Source organism: Camelus dromedarius, chromosome 10 (assembly GCF_036321535.1).
Source record: "Camelus dromedarius isolate mCamDro1 chromosome 10, mCamDro1.pat, whole genome shotgun sequence".
In the NCBI taxonomy this organism is placed as follows: Eukaryota; Metazoa; Chordata; class Mammalia; order Artiodactyla; family Camelidae; genus Camelus; species Camelus dromedarius.
The window spans coordinates 8,330,464-8,350,035 of NC_087445.1; the positions used below are offsets into that span (position 1 = coordinate 8,330,464).

Sequence of the window (19,572 nt, forward strand, 5' to 3'; positions counted from 1 at the left end):
TATAAGTCTGAGATTTGCTCTGCTCTAAATATCCCCAAACTATAGCCACACACACAGCAGAATTCAATACCAAAGTCAAAACGTTTTCCTTGAAAATAGATTTAATCTTATTCAAATTAGAAATGTTCTGTATCTCTCTCTCCAAAACCACTTCCAAACAAAGTTCTCCTGATACGTGAAACATTTTCTGGGGAAAACTTTTGAAGACTGTAAAAGAAATCTTCGTATTTCTTTAGTGTTGATCTAGCAAAAGGTACATAATCAAAAAATTTCCACGTCTGACCCGTCCACGAGGTGTCCGGATCATTCACTCCGAAGGAAAACGCGGGGCGGGGGGATCACAATCACCAATGCGATTTGAAGTGAGAACCAGTTTCCCTCTACTTTGTCCAGTTAACACCGGTACAGGATGCAGAGGCCAATGGCTCTCAAGCGAAAGGTTTCATTGCTCAGAGGGTAACAGAGCGGAGCCCCAAAACGGGCAGGGGACGTACTCGTGTTCAGCCGAACGTCAACAGGCTAAGGGTGAAAAATCAACATTCTGTGATCAGTAACCTTACGCAGGGTCAACTCACTCTTTCTGGCACTACTGACAACCCCACCATTCTAAGCTTCCAAGTTCTAGAAAAAGATAAAAAGATTAACAGAAATAGAGAACACAGAAACGGCTGATTTTTGTGAGCGGAGGAAGGCAACCGTGTCGCAGACCACCCTGGGACGGCAGCGCCCCCGCGCGGCCGGGCCGGGCGGGGCGGGGCGGCGTTGGCTTGGGACCCGCCGGCGGGGGGCGCTGCGCTCCTTCCGGCTGCGGCGGAAGTGCCGGTCGCCGACGAAAGCAGGGCCTACTTGGCCATCTTGCGGATCATGTAGTTGAGGATTCCCCCGTTGTGGAAATATGTGAGCTCCACGTCGGTGTCAAACCTCATGACGGCCTGGAAGGTCTTGCCAGTGTCCAGCTGCAAGGACAGAGCAGCAGAGAAGAGTGGCTGGGGTGGACGCCAGCAGGCCCGCCCGCCCTGTCGGGAGGGAGGCCATCCTGCCCCCGCCTGCCCTCAAGGTACGTCCACGCGCCCGGCACAGGCGCACGCTGGCCCCGGCCTGGACCCACTGAGCCGTAAGTTGCATTTTAATACGTCCTAGCGGACTTATCTTTACCGTAAAGCGCTGCAGAGCATGAATGATATAAGTGAGAGACACCTGAGAATTAGAATTAGCCTCTCAGGGCGGCAGCCGCTGGTGACGTTTGGGATGCTATTTTCTAAAGCTTTCCCGAGGGCTGCCGGAGGCTTTGTGTCCGCAGTCAGCAGAGGTGTCACAGGTGTCACTAACAGGTGTCACATACATTGCGTTGTGAAGGCTGGTAGGAAAGTGCTAGGAGAACTCCTAAGTCTGATGCATTTCTATTGAAAGATTTTTTTCCTTTCCAAATCCCACTGATTTTCTTCTAACAAGATTGATGACAAACACAGGGTCCTTTATAAGCTGGGCTCGACATGGAAATGTGCCAACTTACCTTGACCTGGACTTTCATTCGTGGTTTGAGGGTTTCTGGAATGCTGATAGTGTATCGTTCCCGCCCCGTGAGTCCCAGGGCGTCTGCATTCTCCCCAGGGAGATATTCGAGGGGGATCACCCCCATCCCGACCAAGTTACTTCTGTGAATGCGCTCGTAACTCTCAGCCAGGACAGCTTTGATTCCCTGATGAGCCAAAAGAGTAGTCTGGACACAGTTTTTCTTTAGGTATACAGTCACTTTACAAAAGGCTTAAGTTAAACTCTTCTCACACCTAAATTCTGTTAAGTACCAGTTAATCATTTACATTAAATGTTACCCTCTAGTTATAAATAACACAGTAGCCGGGCTTTACTGATTGACTACAAGGTACAGGCAGCATGTAGGCACTGAAATGAATTCTCTCCTTCACCCTCCACCAACCCTGCAGGTACACGCCATTATTGTCCTCCTTTACCCCCGTGGTCAGCGATTTATCCCGTATTTGAACCCATGCAGTCTAACCACACACTTAGCCACTTTGTGGTACAACATTTCTTAGCAAACTCCCATGTATCTGGAAACTACACCACAAAGCAACATAAATAAATTCATTTTTTCCCCTTGAATTTTGCTGTTATTATAGCTGCACCAGCAGACACAGAAGATTTAATCAAGACCATTTCAGAACACACTGCAGAGAAGGTTGATACCTACTGTATGCTGCTGTTACACTTCCTGTTTCAAGGATCAAATTGCATTGAATATAATCTTGATATAAAGCTTCCTGTTAAGTACACTTTATTGGTAATCTGTAACTGGCAATATACAGCAATGATCAATCAATAAACCAGGATACTCTATTAACTAGAACACCTCATCCTCAAGTATTTGTTAACTGTAATGTAGTATTAAGATACCCCTAAGAGGTCTCTTTAATATCTAGGGTAACTTTTAAGATCCCCTGAATCAGGGTCACTTAGGAAGCTTGTTAAAAATGTAGATTCTTGGGTACCACCCCAGATCCACTGTGTCAGAATCTCTCGCAGGGACCATGGGTGGGAGAACGATAGTGAGTCTTGTGAGTTATGAGAACTGTGGCTGTAGAGCTTCTCAAACTGCTGGACATTAAAATCACCAGGGGGAGGCTTTTAAAATCCAGATGTCCAGGTTTTTCTCCTTACCAACTAAACCAGAATTTCTGGGGATGAGATCCAGCCATAGGTATTTTTTAAAACTCCAAAGTGTTTCCAAATTTTAGAACACATTTATAGAGGAAGGGCAGATTCTTTAGGACAGTAGATATTTTACATGGATTTACGTAAATATATATTGTGTATTTATTTTGGGGGGATGTGGCGATCTTGGTAAACATATTCTTTACGTCGTGAGCTCTGTGTAGAGGGCTGTGCGTCGCTGCAGATCACAGCCGTCCATCCTGCTCTGCGTGAGGACAGCCCAGGATTGCTGAGTGGCTGGGGCTGGGTGGCTGCACAGTGCAGTGCACACGGCTGTCTGGACAGACAGCGCTTCTCTAGAGATGTCTAGACCTGCGTGGTCAGGCCACTCAAGGCTGTTCTCCTGCTCTTTGTACATCCCCTGCTCCACCAGTCCCTTCTTCCTCGACACCTGGCCCAAATGCACGTGCTTGCCCCTGCCCCTTAGGCCAGAGAGGCTCCACCTGCTCGTTTTTTTAAAGGGAAACATCTGCCGTCGTGATGGTTATTAACATGAGGGGCTGGGCAGACGTGCCCAGGCCTCCCTGGTAGCTGATAAGCCAACTTGATGTCATTTATTGGTAGCCTTCTCCTCCCCCCGTAGTGAAGACTGCTGCTGCGTCCTGCCTGCCCTTTGCCGCACAAGGTGGGGTGTCACTCCAGGACCTTGCTTCAGATGTGGAAGAGTCCCCCTCTAGTAAACCACTGGTGACTGTCGCTGTACCTGGGCCCTTTCTTTGGTCTCCTGGCAGACACGTACAGTATGTGCAGCCCAGCCAGACTCGAGAAAGCCCTCGGCGCCAGGTCTCTTCTTACCCCCCAGGTCTCACCGTCCCCACCGATGGCCGTGCTCTCATGGCTACTATCAGCACCCAGCTCCCTTCTAAAATCCTTTCTTTAATTTCTTAGCTTTTCTTCAGCAGTTTCTAGAAAAGCCAGGCCTTTGACATATTATCAGCTAATCAGAGGACATCATTTTTTTCCACCTGCAAAATGTTTGACTAAAAAAACCAAAATAGGTGTGATGTCAAAGATGTTTTCAGAGCCTGGGCATCTGGAGGGCTGCCTGCCAGACAGCCATATTTTTTACAGTATTTGTGGATATCAGCTTATTTAGTGTCTCCCAAGTGCATTAATTTGCTCGAGCCATACGTTATTTTAAATGATACCAGCTAACCTCTGTTACCCTTCCCTGAGGATTTAAGCCAGGCAGCAGGCATTTTCCCTGTTTTCAGGGCAAGCAAATGCTGGAAAGGTAAAAGCTCTCTGTTTCCCGTAGCTCCCCCCTCCCCGCCCACCCTACCCTCACCTGGTAGGTGAGGGGACTCTTCAAGCAGGTCAAGCCGGGAAATGGCTTGAAGGCTCTAAAGAGCCGTGTGCATACACAGAGGGCTTCCTTTTCTCTAGAGCCTGTAAACAGATTTTCACAGGCAGTGAAAGCAGTTGTAAAAAGTACATTCCCCAAGTTTATCCAAAGCTCAGGCCCCTTACTTTTTCCCTTCTGTGAACCTCACAGACAGTATGTAGCAGTAGCCCTGGCTTATTCCTCACATTTACCTGGGACAGTGTGAACAAATAAACTTCGGGTGTTCAACCTCTGAGAATGTTATGAAAACCATGAAACTTTTCCCCATTAAAAAAAAGGCATAACATACTACACACTTTTGGATATAATCTCATAGACTTCAGGACCCTCCTCTCAAGTGTTCTGTCGACACCCCCAAAGAGCCACGGTTCTCAGGATATAAATGTCTAAGGGAACCTGTTCAACTCTTGATTACCCTTCAGTGAGTGAAGTCAATCCAGGTCTACCAAGAGGCAGGAGATGAATGAACACTATGCTTTTCTGAGCTTGCTTTGCTCTTCCACAGCATCTTCTTAGAAAGTAAAGCAGAGGAATTTATTTCTAGTCCTTCTCCCAGCTTCCCTCCTGGTTCAGAAGGGCAGCTGCCTGCTGGGATGTCTTTTCACGATACTCACCAGTAGGAAAGGGCCCTTGGCCGCCCAGTCTCGGGAGCTGCCTGAGCCGTACTCCTTGCCGGCCAGAATGATCAGAGGAAGGCCCGCCTGCTGGTACCGCTCAGCAGCATCGAACACATCAAGCTGAGAAGAGAAGAGGAAGATTTTACAGATGCAGTGAAGGCGCAGAGTGTGGAAGGAGGCCAGTGAGTCCTGGTGGGACATATAGGGGCAGAATGCCTGCAATTGGCCAAGCCAATGTAAAGCCAATGCAAAAAACAACCAGTCGCTTGCCTGGTCTACAAATACCTAGTTAACTCCATCTAGTACCTCTATCAAACTGAATTTTATACTCTTAACTGAAATGCATAATTGTTGTCCTAGTTTTAGAAAAACATTCAAAGCCTAGGGCATCGGGGAAAAAGTAAATTAGATCAGTTTTTTAAAAAGAACTCTTCCATAGATTAAAGTATTTTAAAGGTTAAGAAGCAGAGAATCCCACGTAAACCTGGGTTTTGACTCAGTGATGGGTAGTCAAACACAAAGAAGGTCACATTCAGCTGGAAAGAACTCATGAATATAGAAGTTGTTAAACAAACAAGCAAAAACCAGTAACGGCCTTTTCTTTCTAACCAAATAATCTGGATCCTTTCAAAGAGCAGAAAGAAACAACCTACCTGATATTTCGATAGATATCTGTTACTGGCTTTGGGTATTAAGAATGTGGGAGTGTGTGTTTTAAAGTGCTTTCAAAACTACTGCAAAGCTGACAGTCCCACGGCAAAGCAGGTCATGGAACGGGAGATCAGAGGGACTAAGCAGGTGTAGGGTTCCGGGCTCCTGGCTTTTCCCTTACATGAGCCATTCTGAGGGGACCAAGCAGCTTATAAAGCAATAGCTCCCTGAACTCTCTCTTCTAAAGAAAGCATAACATTTAGTGGCTTCTTCTGTTACTGTGCCTCTGTATCCCTAAGTATTATATTTAATCTGCCAGTTTTTCATTTATCCTTTTTTGTTATTTTCTATTAATTTCCTACTTTGAGGATTTAGTTCTTTTAACCACCACTCCCATAGGGCCCCCACCCTCTCCTCTCCACAGTCTTCTGCCATCATTATGCTATATGTTATAATTACATAAATGCTATTTATGGCTGAGTCATTTAGTATACTATGATTTCCTTTTCTTGGCAATTAAAAAAAATTTCTAATGGAATTAGTAGTTATTTTTGTGTGTATGTGCTCACCTGTTTCTACGTCCCTACCCATTCATTCATCCCCAAGTGCTCTGTCTGAAATACAAGTCTTCTCTAAAGACATTCGAATTTATCAGGCAGTCGATCATTTAGAAGTCTTTTTCATGGAGATGTTACTCCTGGAGCCCTCAGTTCCTGTGTGGACTAATGGCTCTCTGAGGATGTGGTGCATTCCTGTTACAGAGGAATCTTCCTTCTCCAACATCCTGGCGATTCCCTGCATTTCTTTTTCCTGGATCCTACATCTTCCCCTTTTCTTCGTTGATTCCCTCGTTTGGTGGAACACATTGACCAAGGAGCTTTCTGAGACTGGGAATGAGGGGTATTTTTAAAGTTTCTGAATATTGAAATTTGTTATTACTTTAATTTCATTCGGCTGGTAGTATGAGGGACGTAGATTTTTAGGGTCCAAATACTTTTCCTCAGTCTTAAGTTTCTAGAGTTGCTTTGTGTGCTTCTGATCCCTGAAACAGTGCACATAAGCTGTTCTTTCCCTCTCTGGAAGTCTCTAGATCTTCTCCTTATCTTTGCTGTTGTTAATTTCACAATGATGTGACTTGGAGTGGGTCATTCTTTAATCATGTGGCTGGGTGTTCAGTGGTCCTTTCAATCTGGAGTCTCAGATTTTGAATTTCTTTGTGTTACTTTAATAATACCCTCTCAAATTTTGTCATCTCTTTTTAGCATCTTTATTCAGTCAGATGTTGGCCCTCCTCAGTTCAGTCTTTACTTTTCTTACATTTTCTCTCTAACTTCCCCTTTCTGTATTCTGGAAGATTTTCTTGACGAATCAACTTTTCCTGTGAATTTTTTTTAGGGGCTTTTTTTTTTTTTTTTAAAGAGTTCTTGTCCTCTGGTTACTTTACAGCAACAGAAAATCATCTTTTATCACTGAGGAGACAATTGTTTTTCTTAGTTTTCTTATACTCTCTGCATTACCTGTGGCCTGCCTTTTAATCCCCTGTTCTTTGTCTGTCTTTGAGGTTCAAAGCTTGGCTCAAATGTCTGTTCATCTCTGATTCTGCCCCTTGTTTAAGCTGAGTCACTAAACGTCTGACTGGGAGTTCTCTGTGATGGTGGGGTTGTAAATAAGGGAGGGTCACTGTGACAGCATCCTGGAGGCCCCAGGATGTATATAACTGCAAGTCCTTCCCTTTCATCTCTTGTGCATTCTACCGTTTATTTGTATCTTTTTCATTTACTACTTGGTTTGTCATCCCTGCTATTCACTGAACAAGTATGTCCTGGGGACTGACTGTGTGCTGGGTCCTGGGGATCAGAGTCTCTGTGAAGAGTCTGCTTTACAAACACAGAGCCAGTCACAAGTCAGGCACTGTGTGTGGTGGTAAAGAGCACTGACTTTAGAGTCAGACTCTGTGGGTTATTTAACCTCAGCTTTTCTGCTTGGGGCCTTAGGAGGGTATGTGGGCTCTCTAGGCCCAGTTCCCAATTTAAAACAAGGAGAATTATGGTACTTTCCTCAAAGGGTTGTTTTCAGGATTAAACCAGTCAGTAAATGCAGAGAGCTAAGAACAGCACTTGGGACGTAGTAAGTGCCACAGACATACTGGCCATTATTATTTTAAAATACTCTGGGAGGGTTATTTCCTCTGGGAGGCTTATTTCCCTCCCAGCATTCACTGGGGAGGGAAGTGACCCAGAGGACCTCCTGCAGGTGCCAGATACTCTGCTAGGTGTTTTACATGTCATTCTATTTAAGGTTAAGCCTCAGAGCCTTACAAGGTAGATAATGTTTCTGCTTCACAGGTAAGAAAAATGAGGCTCAGAGAGGGAAATAACTTGCTGAAGGCCCCTCAGGTAATAGGTGAAGCTGGGATTTGAACCCAGGAGTGTCTGATTCAAAGTGCAGTCTTCTTATATGCCTCCCAGCTGTGAACAGCAGTTCCAGCTGTAATATGCCAACTCCAAACAGTTCCCTTTAGAGCCCAAGCAAGCCTCCACAGGCCTCCACATTCCTTCTTTCCCAGTGGTATGGTAAATTAATTAAAGTCATAAAATAGCACTTCTTAATAAATATCCCCTACCTTAACCTGGAGTTTCCCCCTCAAGTACTCTAAACTGATGCAATTTCACTCAGAGGCTCTTTGAGCTCCACTCCCAGGAAACTAGATTAAGTTAAAGCATGAAACAGAATCTCTAATCAGGAAAAGAAGGTCTTCCAGTTTAAAGGGCCTCTCCATCAGTGATGAACTCTACATACATGCCCACCTGGCAAGACAGCACATGAAGCAAGAGGTAGGATGAGCTGTGAAGAAGAAAATGAGACCCGAAGGAAAGTCGAATATCCAGCCACCCAGAGCCTGAGAAATGCTGGCTTCTCCACGAAGCAGAAAACACAATACTCACAATTTCTCCAGAAGGCAGATGGATAGTCTGTGGTGCCTGCTTGTTCAGGAATTTGTTTAATAAGCGGATGTTGGCAAATGTCCCCCGCGCCATGATAGCGTCGTTACCTCGGCGGGAGCCATAGGAGTTGAATTCTCTTGGAGTCAGACTAAGAACAGAAGCAGGAGAGACCTAGTTAGTGAACCGAGAGAAGATTAAACTTGGCTTATACCAAGAAAAGAGAAAAACCACAAACCTAGATATTCTCTAAGTCTACTAAGTACTGTTCTCCAAGGCAGAAAAGCTGTTCCCATAGCTTCAGCTGAAGGCAGAGTGAGAGGTGAGAAGTGGGATGGTGAATCAGTATTGTCCCAGCATCAACTTCCAGTCTTAGAAATCTGGGTGGAACAATGAGGAGGAACTCTAATAAGAACATCTTACAGTGAACATAGTGACCAGTTCACTGGGCTGTTTCTTAAAATGCTAGGAAGTGTGTGTTAATGATCTATTAGTTAGATCTGTTGAAGTTTGAGAGTCTATGAATGGGCTTCATGAGTAGATGAGTGTGTCTATGAACCCCTGAAATTGTGTCCAAAATGTGGATGTGAATTTTTCTGGGAAGGTATATTTCCTTTCCTTCAATTCCCTAAGGAGTCTATGTCTCAAAAGAGTGACAATAATCACCAATCAAAAAGGTTTGGTTATTGCTTGTTTCCCTAGTTTCTTCCTCCAGCCTCAACCTTTTGTGTTTCTCTAGTTTCTCTGTTTGCCCTTGGAACCCTTTTCTCCCTTTCATTCAGCAGCTTTTTACTGAGCACCAACTATGTGCCAGGAACTGCTCTAGGTGCCTGGGGTACATCAATGAGCAAAACAGACAAAGATCCCTGCCTTTGCAGGGCTTGCATTCTAGAAGGTGGAGACAAATTTTAAAAAGGGGATCCTACATGAGTGTTAATAGATTGTAGTTAATACCTTAGAAAAAAGAAAAGGTAGATCAGGGCAAGGAGAACAGGAGTATGGTGGGGGTGACCTCATGGATGATGTCTTGAACTTGGCGAGGGAGTTAGCTAAGAGAGTATCTTGGGGAAGAGCATCCAAGAGGAAAAAATAGCCAGCTTGATTAAACGCTCTCAGGCAGAAGGGTACTTGGCCTTGCCTGGAACATTCAGAGAACAAGGTGGTGTCCAGAGCATGTGGCTGAGGGAAAGAGCAGGGACTCGCTGACCCCTCTTCAGTATCACCTGCTCTTCTCTACTTGCTGATGGATTCATGTCTTCACTCAAAGCAAAATCCTTTCCCTTTAAAATCTCATATGTATCTGTGTACAGGCAGTTTCCATACACTTTAAAAAGTAGTTGCCCCATGCTAAAAAAAAAAAATCATGAAACAGACCACTGTGCATCACTTCCTCTAGATAGATGTGGGCTGTCTTCTTACACTCACAACACTTACATTTCTGGGGACTATGAAATATTCTTGTTCTGAATGAACAGACTGTCTCATAGGATGCACTAGGAGAAGGCAGAGACTGAGTGATCACAGCAGAAGGGGAATTCAGGAAGAAAATGGGTTAGCCACCTGCAAGGGAGGTGAGGGGCAAGGCAGCTGTCTGCTCCCACTGAGAAAAGAAAAGTGTTGGATTTTGTTCCTCAAATTGGCTCTGGGCCCCATCACTGAAGAAGCTAATTCAGTAGGTGGGGATGGGAAACACGAATTTTTATGTCCTCAGATGATTCATGGAAAGTCAAATTTAGGACTGACTTTGATTAATATCAGTATATTACGTAACAGTAGGTAATATTGGTGTAATACCTGTTAAAATCAGTATATGACTGAAGGATTGATGAATGGATGTTTAAACTGCAAATCCTCGAAGCAGTTCTCTGTAAATATTACGTTTCTCAACCAGGAGATGTCAGTGCATTTCTGGTTCCATCCCTGCTGAGTGCTTCAAGTGCAACAGGCTCCGTGACAGGTTAAGAGCAGAGTCTTGTACTTTATTTTTTGAACCGTTTTTAATTGAAATATAGTTTCTCTATTGCCTGGGTAGACTGCCCTAGGAGAACATTGCTAAGATTTATGTCAGAGAATGTTTTGCCTATGTTTCCTTCTAGGAGGTTTATAGTGTCTTTCTTTAAGCCATTTTGAGTTTACTTTTGTGTACGGTGTGAGGGAGTGTTCTAACGTCCTTGATTTACATGTGGCTGTCCAGCTTTCCCAGCACCACTTGTTGAAGAGATTGTTTTTTTCTCCATTGTATATTCTTGCCTCCTTTGTTGAAGATTAATTGACCATAGGTCTCTGGGTTCATTTCTGGGCTCTCTATTGTTCTATTAATCCGTATGTCCAGTTTTGTGTCAAAACCATGCTCTTTTGATTACTGTAGCTCTGTAGTATTGTCTGAAGTCTGGGAGGGTTATTCCTCCAGCTTCGTTCCAATGTTCACAGCAGCACTGTATACAATAGCCAAGACATGGAAGCAGCCTAGATGTCCATCAATAGACAAATGGATAAAGAAGTTGTGGTATATTTATACAATGGAATACTACTCAGCCATAAAAAAGAATAAAATAATGCCATTTGCAGCAACATGGATGGCCCTGGAAAATGTCATTCTAAGTGAAGTAAGCCAGAAAGAGAAAGAAAAATACCATATGATATCACTCATATGTGGAATCAAAAAAAAAATGAAGAAAAAAGAGGACATTAATGAACTCATCTACAAAACAGAGACAGACTTGCAGATAGTAAACAATCTTACGGTTACTGGGGGAAAGCAGGTGGGAAGGAATAAACCTGGGAGTTTGAGATTTGCAAATGTTAACCACTATATAAAAATAGATAAATTTCTGTTGTATAGCACAGGGAACTATATTCAATATCCTGTAATAACCTTTAATGAAAATATCAAAATGAATATATATATATGCATAACTGGGACATTATGCTGTTAAAAAAAAGAAACCCTTTTTAAAAAAAAAAGTCATTTTACAATGTGTTAATTTCAGGTGTACAGCAAAGTGATTCAGTTGTACGTGTATATATATTCTTTTTCAGACTCTTTTCCATTATAGGTTGTTACTACAAGATATTGAATAGTTCTGGAGACCTGTACTTTAACAATCATGCTGGGGGCAGGGATGACAGTTGAGTCCAATGAGCACACTTATTCAATAAGAAGGTTCTCTCCCCTCGTGGGGTTCACTTGCTGATGGATTCTCCCATGGAAGCTTCGAAGCAGTAAACAGATGACTAGTTTTTAAGCCCCAGCATTCAGTGAAAAACCGGATTCTGATTCCAAAGAGCCCATGTGAAAAGAGAAATACGGGTCTCACTCTCTGCATTTCTGCCTTCAGGCTCTCCTCCCCTCCCTCATACTTACCCTCTGTTAGTTAAGTAGCGAGCAGCAGGGCTGTTTCTTGCAATATTTCCAGCCGGAGAGATGTGGTCAGTTGTTACTGAATCTCCCAAATTTAGCAGCACATAGGCATCCACTATAGATTTCGGGGGCTGAAGATCCAAAGTCTAATAAAGAACACAACAAGTCAGTGCTGGCCCAGGTTTCTCCAGCACGTCACCAGGGAGCCTCAACAGTAGTGGTCCGTGGACCTGAGCCAGGTGACAGCCCTACATCAATGTATAGAAAATTCTAGTTTTATCAGGAGTGCTTAGAAAAGTGAGGTGAATTTACTCAAAAATGTTCATATCTCACCCTTGAAAGGAGGTGAAGTATTGGCAGTGCCCCTCACAAGCCACAGGGAAACTGCTGCAATGACACCTTCCTTCTCCATGTGCAGGGAACTCCTCAGACGCTGAGGACAGCAGGAGTCCTGACTTCTCTTCCCCGACCCCCTCCCACCCTGGGCAGGGTGACTCCCTGATGGTCAGTTTCAGGGTTTCCCTTACTTTTATGGGTATAAGGTCTGAATATGGTGGGCGGTGGGGCTGCTCTCCCAGACAGTCCCTGAGACTCTTCTGAGTCCGTGTCCAACAGGGTGTGTCTACACAGCCACACAGAAGCCCTGGACAGAGAAAGTATAGGCCCACTCCAGCCAAATACCCTAGCTTCCCCAAACTCCCCAGGATGACCTGTGCAGGTTTCTAAAGGTTAATGAAACGGGTAGTCTAAGCAAGGGTACTGGATAATCAAGCAGATTTTATAAGGCAAGAAACTTTCTGAAGAACTCATTTTGTTAAAAAATAAGAAGTCCTACCAGGTCTTCAAAGAATGGTGGTGACTTAATGTAGGTAGATTTAGGGTTCCAACAATACAGCTTATCGGATGGGGCTGCTAAGGCATTCCAGCTTTCATTCACAGTCTTAGGAAAAAAAGAGAAAGGGAAAGGCAGATCTAATCACATTCCATTCTAAGGAAAGTTTAACATGAAAACACAAAACATATATTCAAGCTAAGAGTGCAGTAAAAACCATTCTTATTCTGGTCTGTTCCTCTGTACAGACAGTACCATGCTAAGTAATCAGAGTTTGGGGTAATTTGCTGCACAGCAGTAGGTAACTAATACATGTACTTATAAGTATAATTTGAGATAATAAGATTGTACCAAAGGGGAAATTATTTACTGTCTGAAGATTTTGGGAAGTAGACTGCCAGGTCAACAGGGACATTGGCTAGCAAATGACAGCGGCTGTGTATTAAAATCAGGTTGCATACGCCGCATATGTCTATTAGCTAAGCCTTTGAAGAAATGCATTTAACCGAATGTCCACCAAACTCCTTCATACCATTTCCCAATGAGCAGCTTGTGGGTGGGCCCAGTGCATGAGTATAATCCCATTTGACCCCTCTCTCCATACAGTCTGCTCCCTTATTTCACACCACCAGCCCCAGTCAGAAGCCCCTGGGTCAGTGTAACACAGAAACGGGGAGAGGAGTAACATCCAAGAGTCTCAGAAGATGATACTGAGCCCGATACATTTTCTCCCTATTTGTAAAATGCATAGTAAGTTTTATTTATTTCCAGTTTGGTAGTTTGATGTTACCTACTGAGTGGCTTTTATTTTTATTACTTTTTAAAGCATCCGAATAATTCTGAAAGGTGCATTTAACCAGTTGACCCCTCAGGGACACACTGTAGTGACATCAGGGGTCCCGAACCACAGCTGACACAATACCCCCGTCTGCCTGAGGAAGGGGGAGCTATAGAAAGCTGGCCCGGAACCACACAAGCTGAGGCCTTTCCTCCTGAGGCTGCTGCTCAGTTGTCCGAATCTGGGAATGTCAGGGGATTGTGGGGTCTGTAAAAATGAGCAGCTTTCCCTTGGGCACCCGCCTTACCTCTATCTTCTGGTAGACCTCCTTAAACATCCCGGGGATGACGTACTGGCGCTCCACCACCTGGATCTCATCTCTGGTTGGCCAGATGTCTTTCAGAAATACTTGTTGCCCCTTTGCATTTACCCCTGGGGGAAATGTTTATTAGTGAGAAGAACTGCATTTCATACCCCATTTCCTCTGTCATGTACAGTCAGTTCTTGTTGTTCAGGGAAGCTCTACAAAGTCCACGTATGCGCTGAATTGGAGAATACGCAGTCACTGCCCCCAGGGGACACAGGGGGTTAGGCTCCGAGAGACTCCATCCACATTTTCATCAACTGAACAATACATCACCTTGCTTTATGTGTGCTTCTATTTCGAGATACCTTATTTAATATATACTGTTAACACTTTCATATTGAACTCGAAAGCCTGTCTAACACGAGGCCCATCACAGCCTTCTTGGGCTTAGGAACACTACACAGTATTTCAGCATTACTCTCAGGGGCCATTTTAAACAGTGAAATCAACAACAAAAAGCACTAAAATGTGAATAACATGGCATTAAACAGAGCACAGACAGGAAACAGAACACTTGTTTGCAGTATGAGACCTGAAACAAGAAGGCAGCAGGTCATGTTGTTCAGCTTCAGCTGAGAGCAGGCACGGCAGGCAACTCAGTTTTCACCCCCATGCACGTCTGTTCGTGACCACGGGAGCGTGATGAGCATTGATTTGGGGGTTAAATCCATTTTAAGGAGTAGTCAAATTTGCAAATATGGAATCCATATATAACGAGGATCAACAGTACCTCGAAAGCTATGGTTCCTAAAAGTAAATTACAGGGCACTGTTTTCATATTATCCAGTCCGGTTAGCATGCATTGAGGAGGGTACAGCAAAAAAACCAGTGGAAAAGGAAACAAAGCATCATTTCCCCTGAATCTGGAGAAGCTGCACTGTGTAGGATGGTGTTGCTACAGACTAAGTATGAAAACAATGCCTATCATGAGAGTAAAGCAGGAGCTGGAAAGAGAGGAACCGGAGAAGCCGCCAGAGTGGCAAGAACTCTGTTACTTGTGGTGTTTCTTTCCCTCTTGTCGCCCCTTTCCCTTTAACTGAAATAGTTATGTCCTAGCTGTGTACTGCTTCCTTCTCCTCTCATCTCTTGAGGTTCTAGGCTTCATTATTCATCAAGGAAAGCAGTAATACTGTCAAATTCATTGGGGAAAAAACTACCCACACAGATAAAATCTTACCCAGTGGCTCTTTCTCAAAGTCAATCCTGATGGTGCCGGCAATCGCATATGCTATTACTAAGGGCGGAGAGGCTAAATAGTTGGCCCGGGTGTTGGGGTGAACTCGCCCTTCAAAATTCCTGTTTCCAGACAGTACTCCAACAGCTACGAGGTCCCCCTGTGTGAGGCAAGGGAGAAAGCAGGTCACAAAGACAAGAGATCGCCTAGGTGTCTTAGACCATTTGCCAAGGTTTTCCCTTTAAGTAAAGTAGCCCTCAAGCTTCCCTTTCACCTGGTCCTCCCCCCCGGGAAGAAGAGCACACAGGGCAGCCCTGTGGGAGACACTCTGGGTCAGAAGAAGCAGAGACATGTTCAGTGGCTTCTGCTCATGAGAAAATACCAGGTGGGTCAGAAGGCAACATCCTGGTTCTTTGGCTGCTGGGGGCCAGAGAACAGGTGGGGAAGAGTACAAGCTAAAGGGAGCCACACTGACTGACATGGACTCTACAATTAATGCACAGCAAACCAAATAGTATTTCTGAGTGCTACTGAGTTAATGGGACAAAAATCAAGCCAACACAATAGTTAAGATTCATTTGTGTGGATTCTCTTCTGACTTGGAAGCAGTTTTCAGACAACAGGAATAAATGATTCTGGTGCCTCTGCAGTCAAAGCCAGCATTTATGGAGCATGTGTGTTCCAGGCACCTCAATAAGTCCTCAATGTCCACTGTCACCTTAATGCTCACAACTCTATGAAACACATACTATTACTGTCTCCAATTTACAGTTGTGAAAACTGAGGCACAAAGAGGTTAATTAACTTTCCCAAAGGTATACAGCTAGTAAGTTTAGCTCAAATCCAAAGGCCAGACTCTTAACCACATCCCCTGTTGCCCGGACCTTCATGAAATTACCAGCATTTTGGTCACACATCTTATAAAAAAAGGACAACAGCTCTGGAGACCCACAGGCCCCTCTGTAATTACCTGCGTGATGGCTTCTACCACAGCTTCAGGCAAGGGCCCACTGTTGCCGATGCAGGTCATGCAGCCATAGCCCACCACGTCAAACCTAGGTGCAAGAAAGAAGTGCAGGGTGGAGAGAGACTCTCAGTGGGACCGTCTGCTGGTTATAGTTCCTGGAGGCCACTGATTTAAAAAGAATAGCAGCGCATGAAATAAATTTAGCACAGTGCCGTTTCTATAAAGCTCTCGTTCTTGGGAGCATTTTGATCTATTCATTCATTCTAGATCATTCAATTAAGAGTCCTTTTTATAATTTACTTTTTTTTTTAATTGAAGTATAGTCTTTTTATAATATTGTGTGAGTTTCAGGTACACAGCCAAGTGATTCAGTAATATATATGTACACAATTTTTTTCCAGATTATTTTCCATTACAGGTTATTACAGGACATTGAATAGTGTTCACTGTGTTACAGAATAAATCCTTGTTGCTTATTTATTTTATATATAGTAGTATGTATCTGTGTATCACACACTCTTAATTTTTCCCTCCCCCAACTCCCTTTCCCTTTGGTAAACAAAAGTTTGGTTTTTATGTCTGTGAGTCTGTTTTGTAAATAGATTCATCTTATTATTTTTCAGACTCCACATATAAGTGATATAATATTTGTCTTTCTCTGACTTATTATTTTCTAGGTCCATCCCTGTTGCTGCAGATGGCACTATTTCATTCTTTTTTATGGCTGAGTAATATTTTATATATAAATATACCACATCTTCTTTATCCAGTCATCTGTTGATGGACACTTAGGTTGCTTCCATGTCTTGGCTATTACAAATAGTGCTGCTATGAACATTGGGGTGCATGTACCTTTTTGAATTAAGAGTTTTCATCTTTTCCAGATATATGCCCAGGAATAGTATTGCTGGATCATATGGTAGCTCTATTTTAGTTTTTTAAGGACCTTCCATACTGTTTTCCATAGTGGTTGCACCAATTTACAGTCCCTCCGACAGTGTATGAGGGTTCCCTTTTCTTCACACTCCCTCCAGTATTTACTGTTTGTAGGCTTTTTGATGATGGCCATTCTGACCGGTGTGAAGTGGTACCTCATGTGGACTTGATTTGCCTTTGTTGTTTTTTGATACTGAGTTGTATGAGGTGTCTGTAATTTTTGGAAATTAATGCCTTGTCACAGTTGCATCATTTGCAAATATTTTCTCCCATTCCATAGGTTGTCTTTTTGCTCTGTTGATGATTTCCTTTGCTGTGCAAAAGCTTTTTTAAGTTTGATTAGGTCCCACTTGTTTATTTTTACTTACATTTCTTTTGCCATGGGACACTGATCTAAGAAAATACTGCTAAGATTTATGTCAGAAAATGTTTTGCTTATGTTCTCTTCTAGGAGTTTTATGGTGTCATGTCTTATATTTAGATCTTTAATCCATTTTGAGTTTATTTTTGTGTATGGTGTGAGGGAGTGTTCTAGCTTCATTGATTTACATGTCGCTGTCCAGCTTTCCCAACACTGCTTGCTGAAGTCAAGACTATCTTGTCTCCATTGTGTATTCTTGCTTCCTTTATTGAAGATTAATTGATGGTAGGTGTATGGGTTTATTTTTTGGCTCTCTATTCTATTCCATGTAATTTACTTTTTAAAGTAATTTGCTTTTAAATTTGTAAGTAAATTATAAGGGGTCTACTTGAATGATCTAGAATTTTTGAAAGTTGAAATCAGATATGCCATTTGATGTCTCTATTAAATACTTTTATTATATAATCCTAAGAACTTCTGACTTTTATGAGGCACATGATTAAAAAATCTGTGTCATCCAAATTAGGAATAGTAGGTTAATTGGAGAAACTGTCCTTGGCAACAAATAACTAATTTACTTCAAGGAGTCTGAACTTTTTTGGGCCTGGAAAATAATTATTTTCATACCAAAGAGCAGATTCTCAGTTGCAGAGTCAACATTAGCCCGTAGCACACCTTCTTGCAACTGAGATAAAAAGCACCTGCTCCCTCCTCCATCGGGAGGTGCAGGGCTACAGCAGAGCACAGGCTTGACTTCAGCCTCTGCTCTCTTCATGGGCACCTGTGTCTGATGAACAACCAGCACAACTGTACAGGAGGGCCCTGCCTTGTTGGAACCTGAGGGTTTAAGTCTATTTAACATCTGACAAAATTAGACACCATCAGATAAGCTTACATCCATTACAAGGTGACCTAGCAGGATACCCTTGGAATAAAATAAAACAAAAGCAATGGTGTAAAAAAAATTTCTCCCTCACCCAAGCTGAGACAGGTAAGGCATGACTCCACTTTCTCGCAGGTAGTAGGTGACCACACCACTTCCAGGAGACAGGCTAGTTTTGATGTAAGGCTTCACGCTCAGGCCAGCGTCCACAGCTTTCTTTGCTAACAAGCCTGTGAAATGGTACACACAGACACGTGGTGACTGCCCGCTCTAGGCGCCAGGGACAGTTAGGAAAGAGACTGGCTTTTCAGACTGCACTTCCTGCCACACTGCCTGACAAAAGCGTTACTTTCTGCCACTTCTGCTGCCTGGGAGAAGTGGAAAAGTCAAAAGCTCATTGACCCGAAGTTATTTACATGTGTGCAGGAAACTCAAAATTAGTCATGGACGTGACGAAAGAGACGTGCCTTTTTTTGTTTGTTTTGAGAGAAAGTCATCTTTCTAATTATGTTTTATTCAGATGAAAAGTAATTGGAAGGGCTCCTTCTTAAAGTTTATGAACTGTGTACTGGCTGGTGAGGAATATAGTTTACGTAGGAGTAAAAATTTAGCCGTCAGATATTTCTTAAAGGGGAAGATACAGAGCGCCTGGACCCCTGGACTTTTGGGAAATACAGAGACTACTGCAGGGACATGGTGCTCTGTCTTAGGACATGTCACAGAAGTAGGGAAGAAATAAGGAGGGGTTATAAAGAGACAAAAAGCTAGAGACAAGCTGGTGACTTGTCTTAAGGAAACCGGTTTGTTTCACCCACATGTCCACTTGACCATTGGGAGGGATGTCACTTACCTGCTCCTAACATCACAGATGGATTACTGGTGTTTGTGCAGCTCGTGATGGCAGCAATGACCACGGAACCATGAGCAAGGCTGAACTCGCTATTATTATAGATAAACGTCTTATGGTCATTATGATGGTCTGGAGCAACCTGGAATCCTTTAAATCCTTGCTATAGGAAGAAAAAAAATATGTATATATATATATATATATATAGACAAAAGTTCTCACTTTGGGAGAAGAAGAAATACTTTGGTAACTGTAATTTTAAAGGGCAGTTCTTAACAAAGCAAACATCTCAGCTGGTAAACTCTGAAATGCTACAGAAAAATTAAAGTCTCCTTTTAAATCTTTATAAAAGGGAGTCATGATTTCTGAATCTTATTCTGCTTTGAAATTATTAACAATTACTTTCTTCCCATCTCAAATATCAAAACACTAAAACTACAAATTTAGTTCAAAGTTAGTCTCGTTAGAAATAATTAGTACAGGTTTAATGTCTGCAGACTGAGGCTACCAATACTAATCTTTTGGAAATTTAGAAAAAGGTGCCATTTTGGCCAGATTCAACTAATCATGGTCAGTAAGGCCAATGAAACACAGCGGAACATTTGGTAAAATGCTGGTGTCCCATGGATAAAACCCACCACAAATCTTAATCATTCATTTGGGAAATGTTCATTGAAAATCTGCTCTGTACAGATGCTGTGCTGGGCACTTTGTGGGATAAAAACGTGATTGCGACATAAATGGTACCCTCAGATTTACAGTCTACTAAGGGAAATCAGAC

The 19,572-nt window shown here is 43.1% G+C and overlaps 1 protein-coding gene and 1 long non-coding RNA gene across 3 annotated transcripts in view; one reads left to right on the plus strand and one right to left on the minus strand.

Annotated features, from left to right (window-relative positions):
* Window positions 1-83: 83 nt before the first annotated feature.
* Window positions 84-19,572, minus strand: part of ACO1 (aconitase 1) — a 48,550-nt gene continuing 29,061 nt past the window's right edge. Inside the window, exons 11-21 of one of the 2 annotated variants that reach the window (XM_064490140.1) lie at window positions 18,795-18,954; window positions 18,039-18,174; window positions 15,768-15,852; window positions 14,801-14,957; window positions 13,564-13,688; window positions 12,482-12,586; window positions 11,650-11,792; window positions 8,289-8,436; window positions 4,690-4,812; window positions 1,514-1,699; window positions 84-956 (exon numbers count right to left, since the gene is read on the minus strand). In XM_064490140.1, the coding sequence (XP_064346210.1) occupies window positions 843-956; window positions 1,514-1,699; window positions 4,690-4,812; window positions 8,289-8,436; window positions 11,650-11,792; window positions 12,482-12,586; window positions 13,564-13,688; window positions 14,801-14,957; window positions 15,768-15,852; window positions 18,039-18,174; window positions 18,795-18,954 (1,482 nt within the window). In that variant the 3' untranslated portion in view covers window positions 84-842. Of the gene's footprint in view, window positions 957-1,513; window positions 1,700-4,689; window positions 4,813-8,288; window positions 8,437-8,508; window positions 8,666-11,649; window positions 11,793-12,481; window positions 12,587-13,563; window positions 13,689-14,800; window positions 14,958-15,767; window positions 15,853-18,038; window positions 18,175-18,794; window positions 18,955-19,572 lie in introns of those variants that run through there. The other variant, XM_064490139.1, reaches the window with a different exon arrangement.
* The window catches only part of LOC116151468 (uncharacterized), a 241,574-nt gene continuing 223,095 nt past the window's right edge, over window positions 1,094-19,572 (plus strand). Inside the window, exon 1 of the long non-coding RNA XR_010382596.1 lies at window positions 1,094-1,114. This is a non-coding gene — a long non-coding RNA (uncharacterized LOC116151468). The remainder of the gene's footprint in view (window positions 1,115-19,572) is intronic.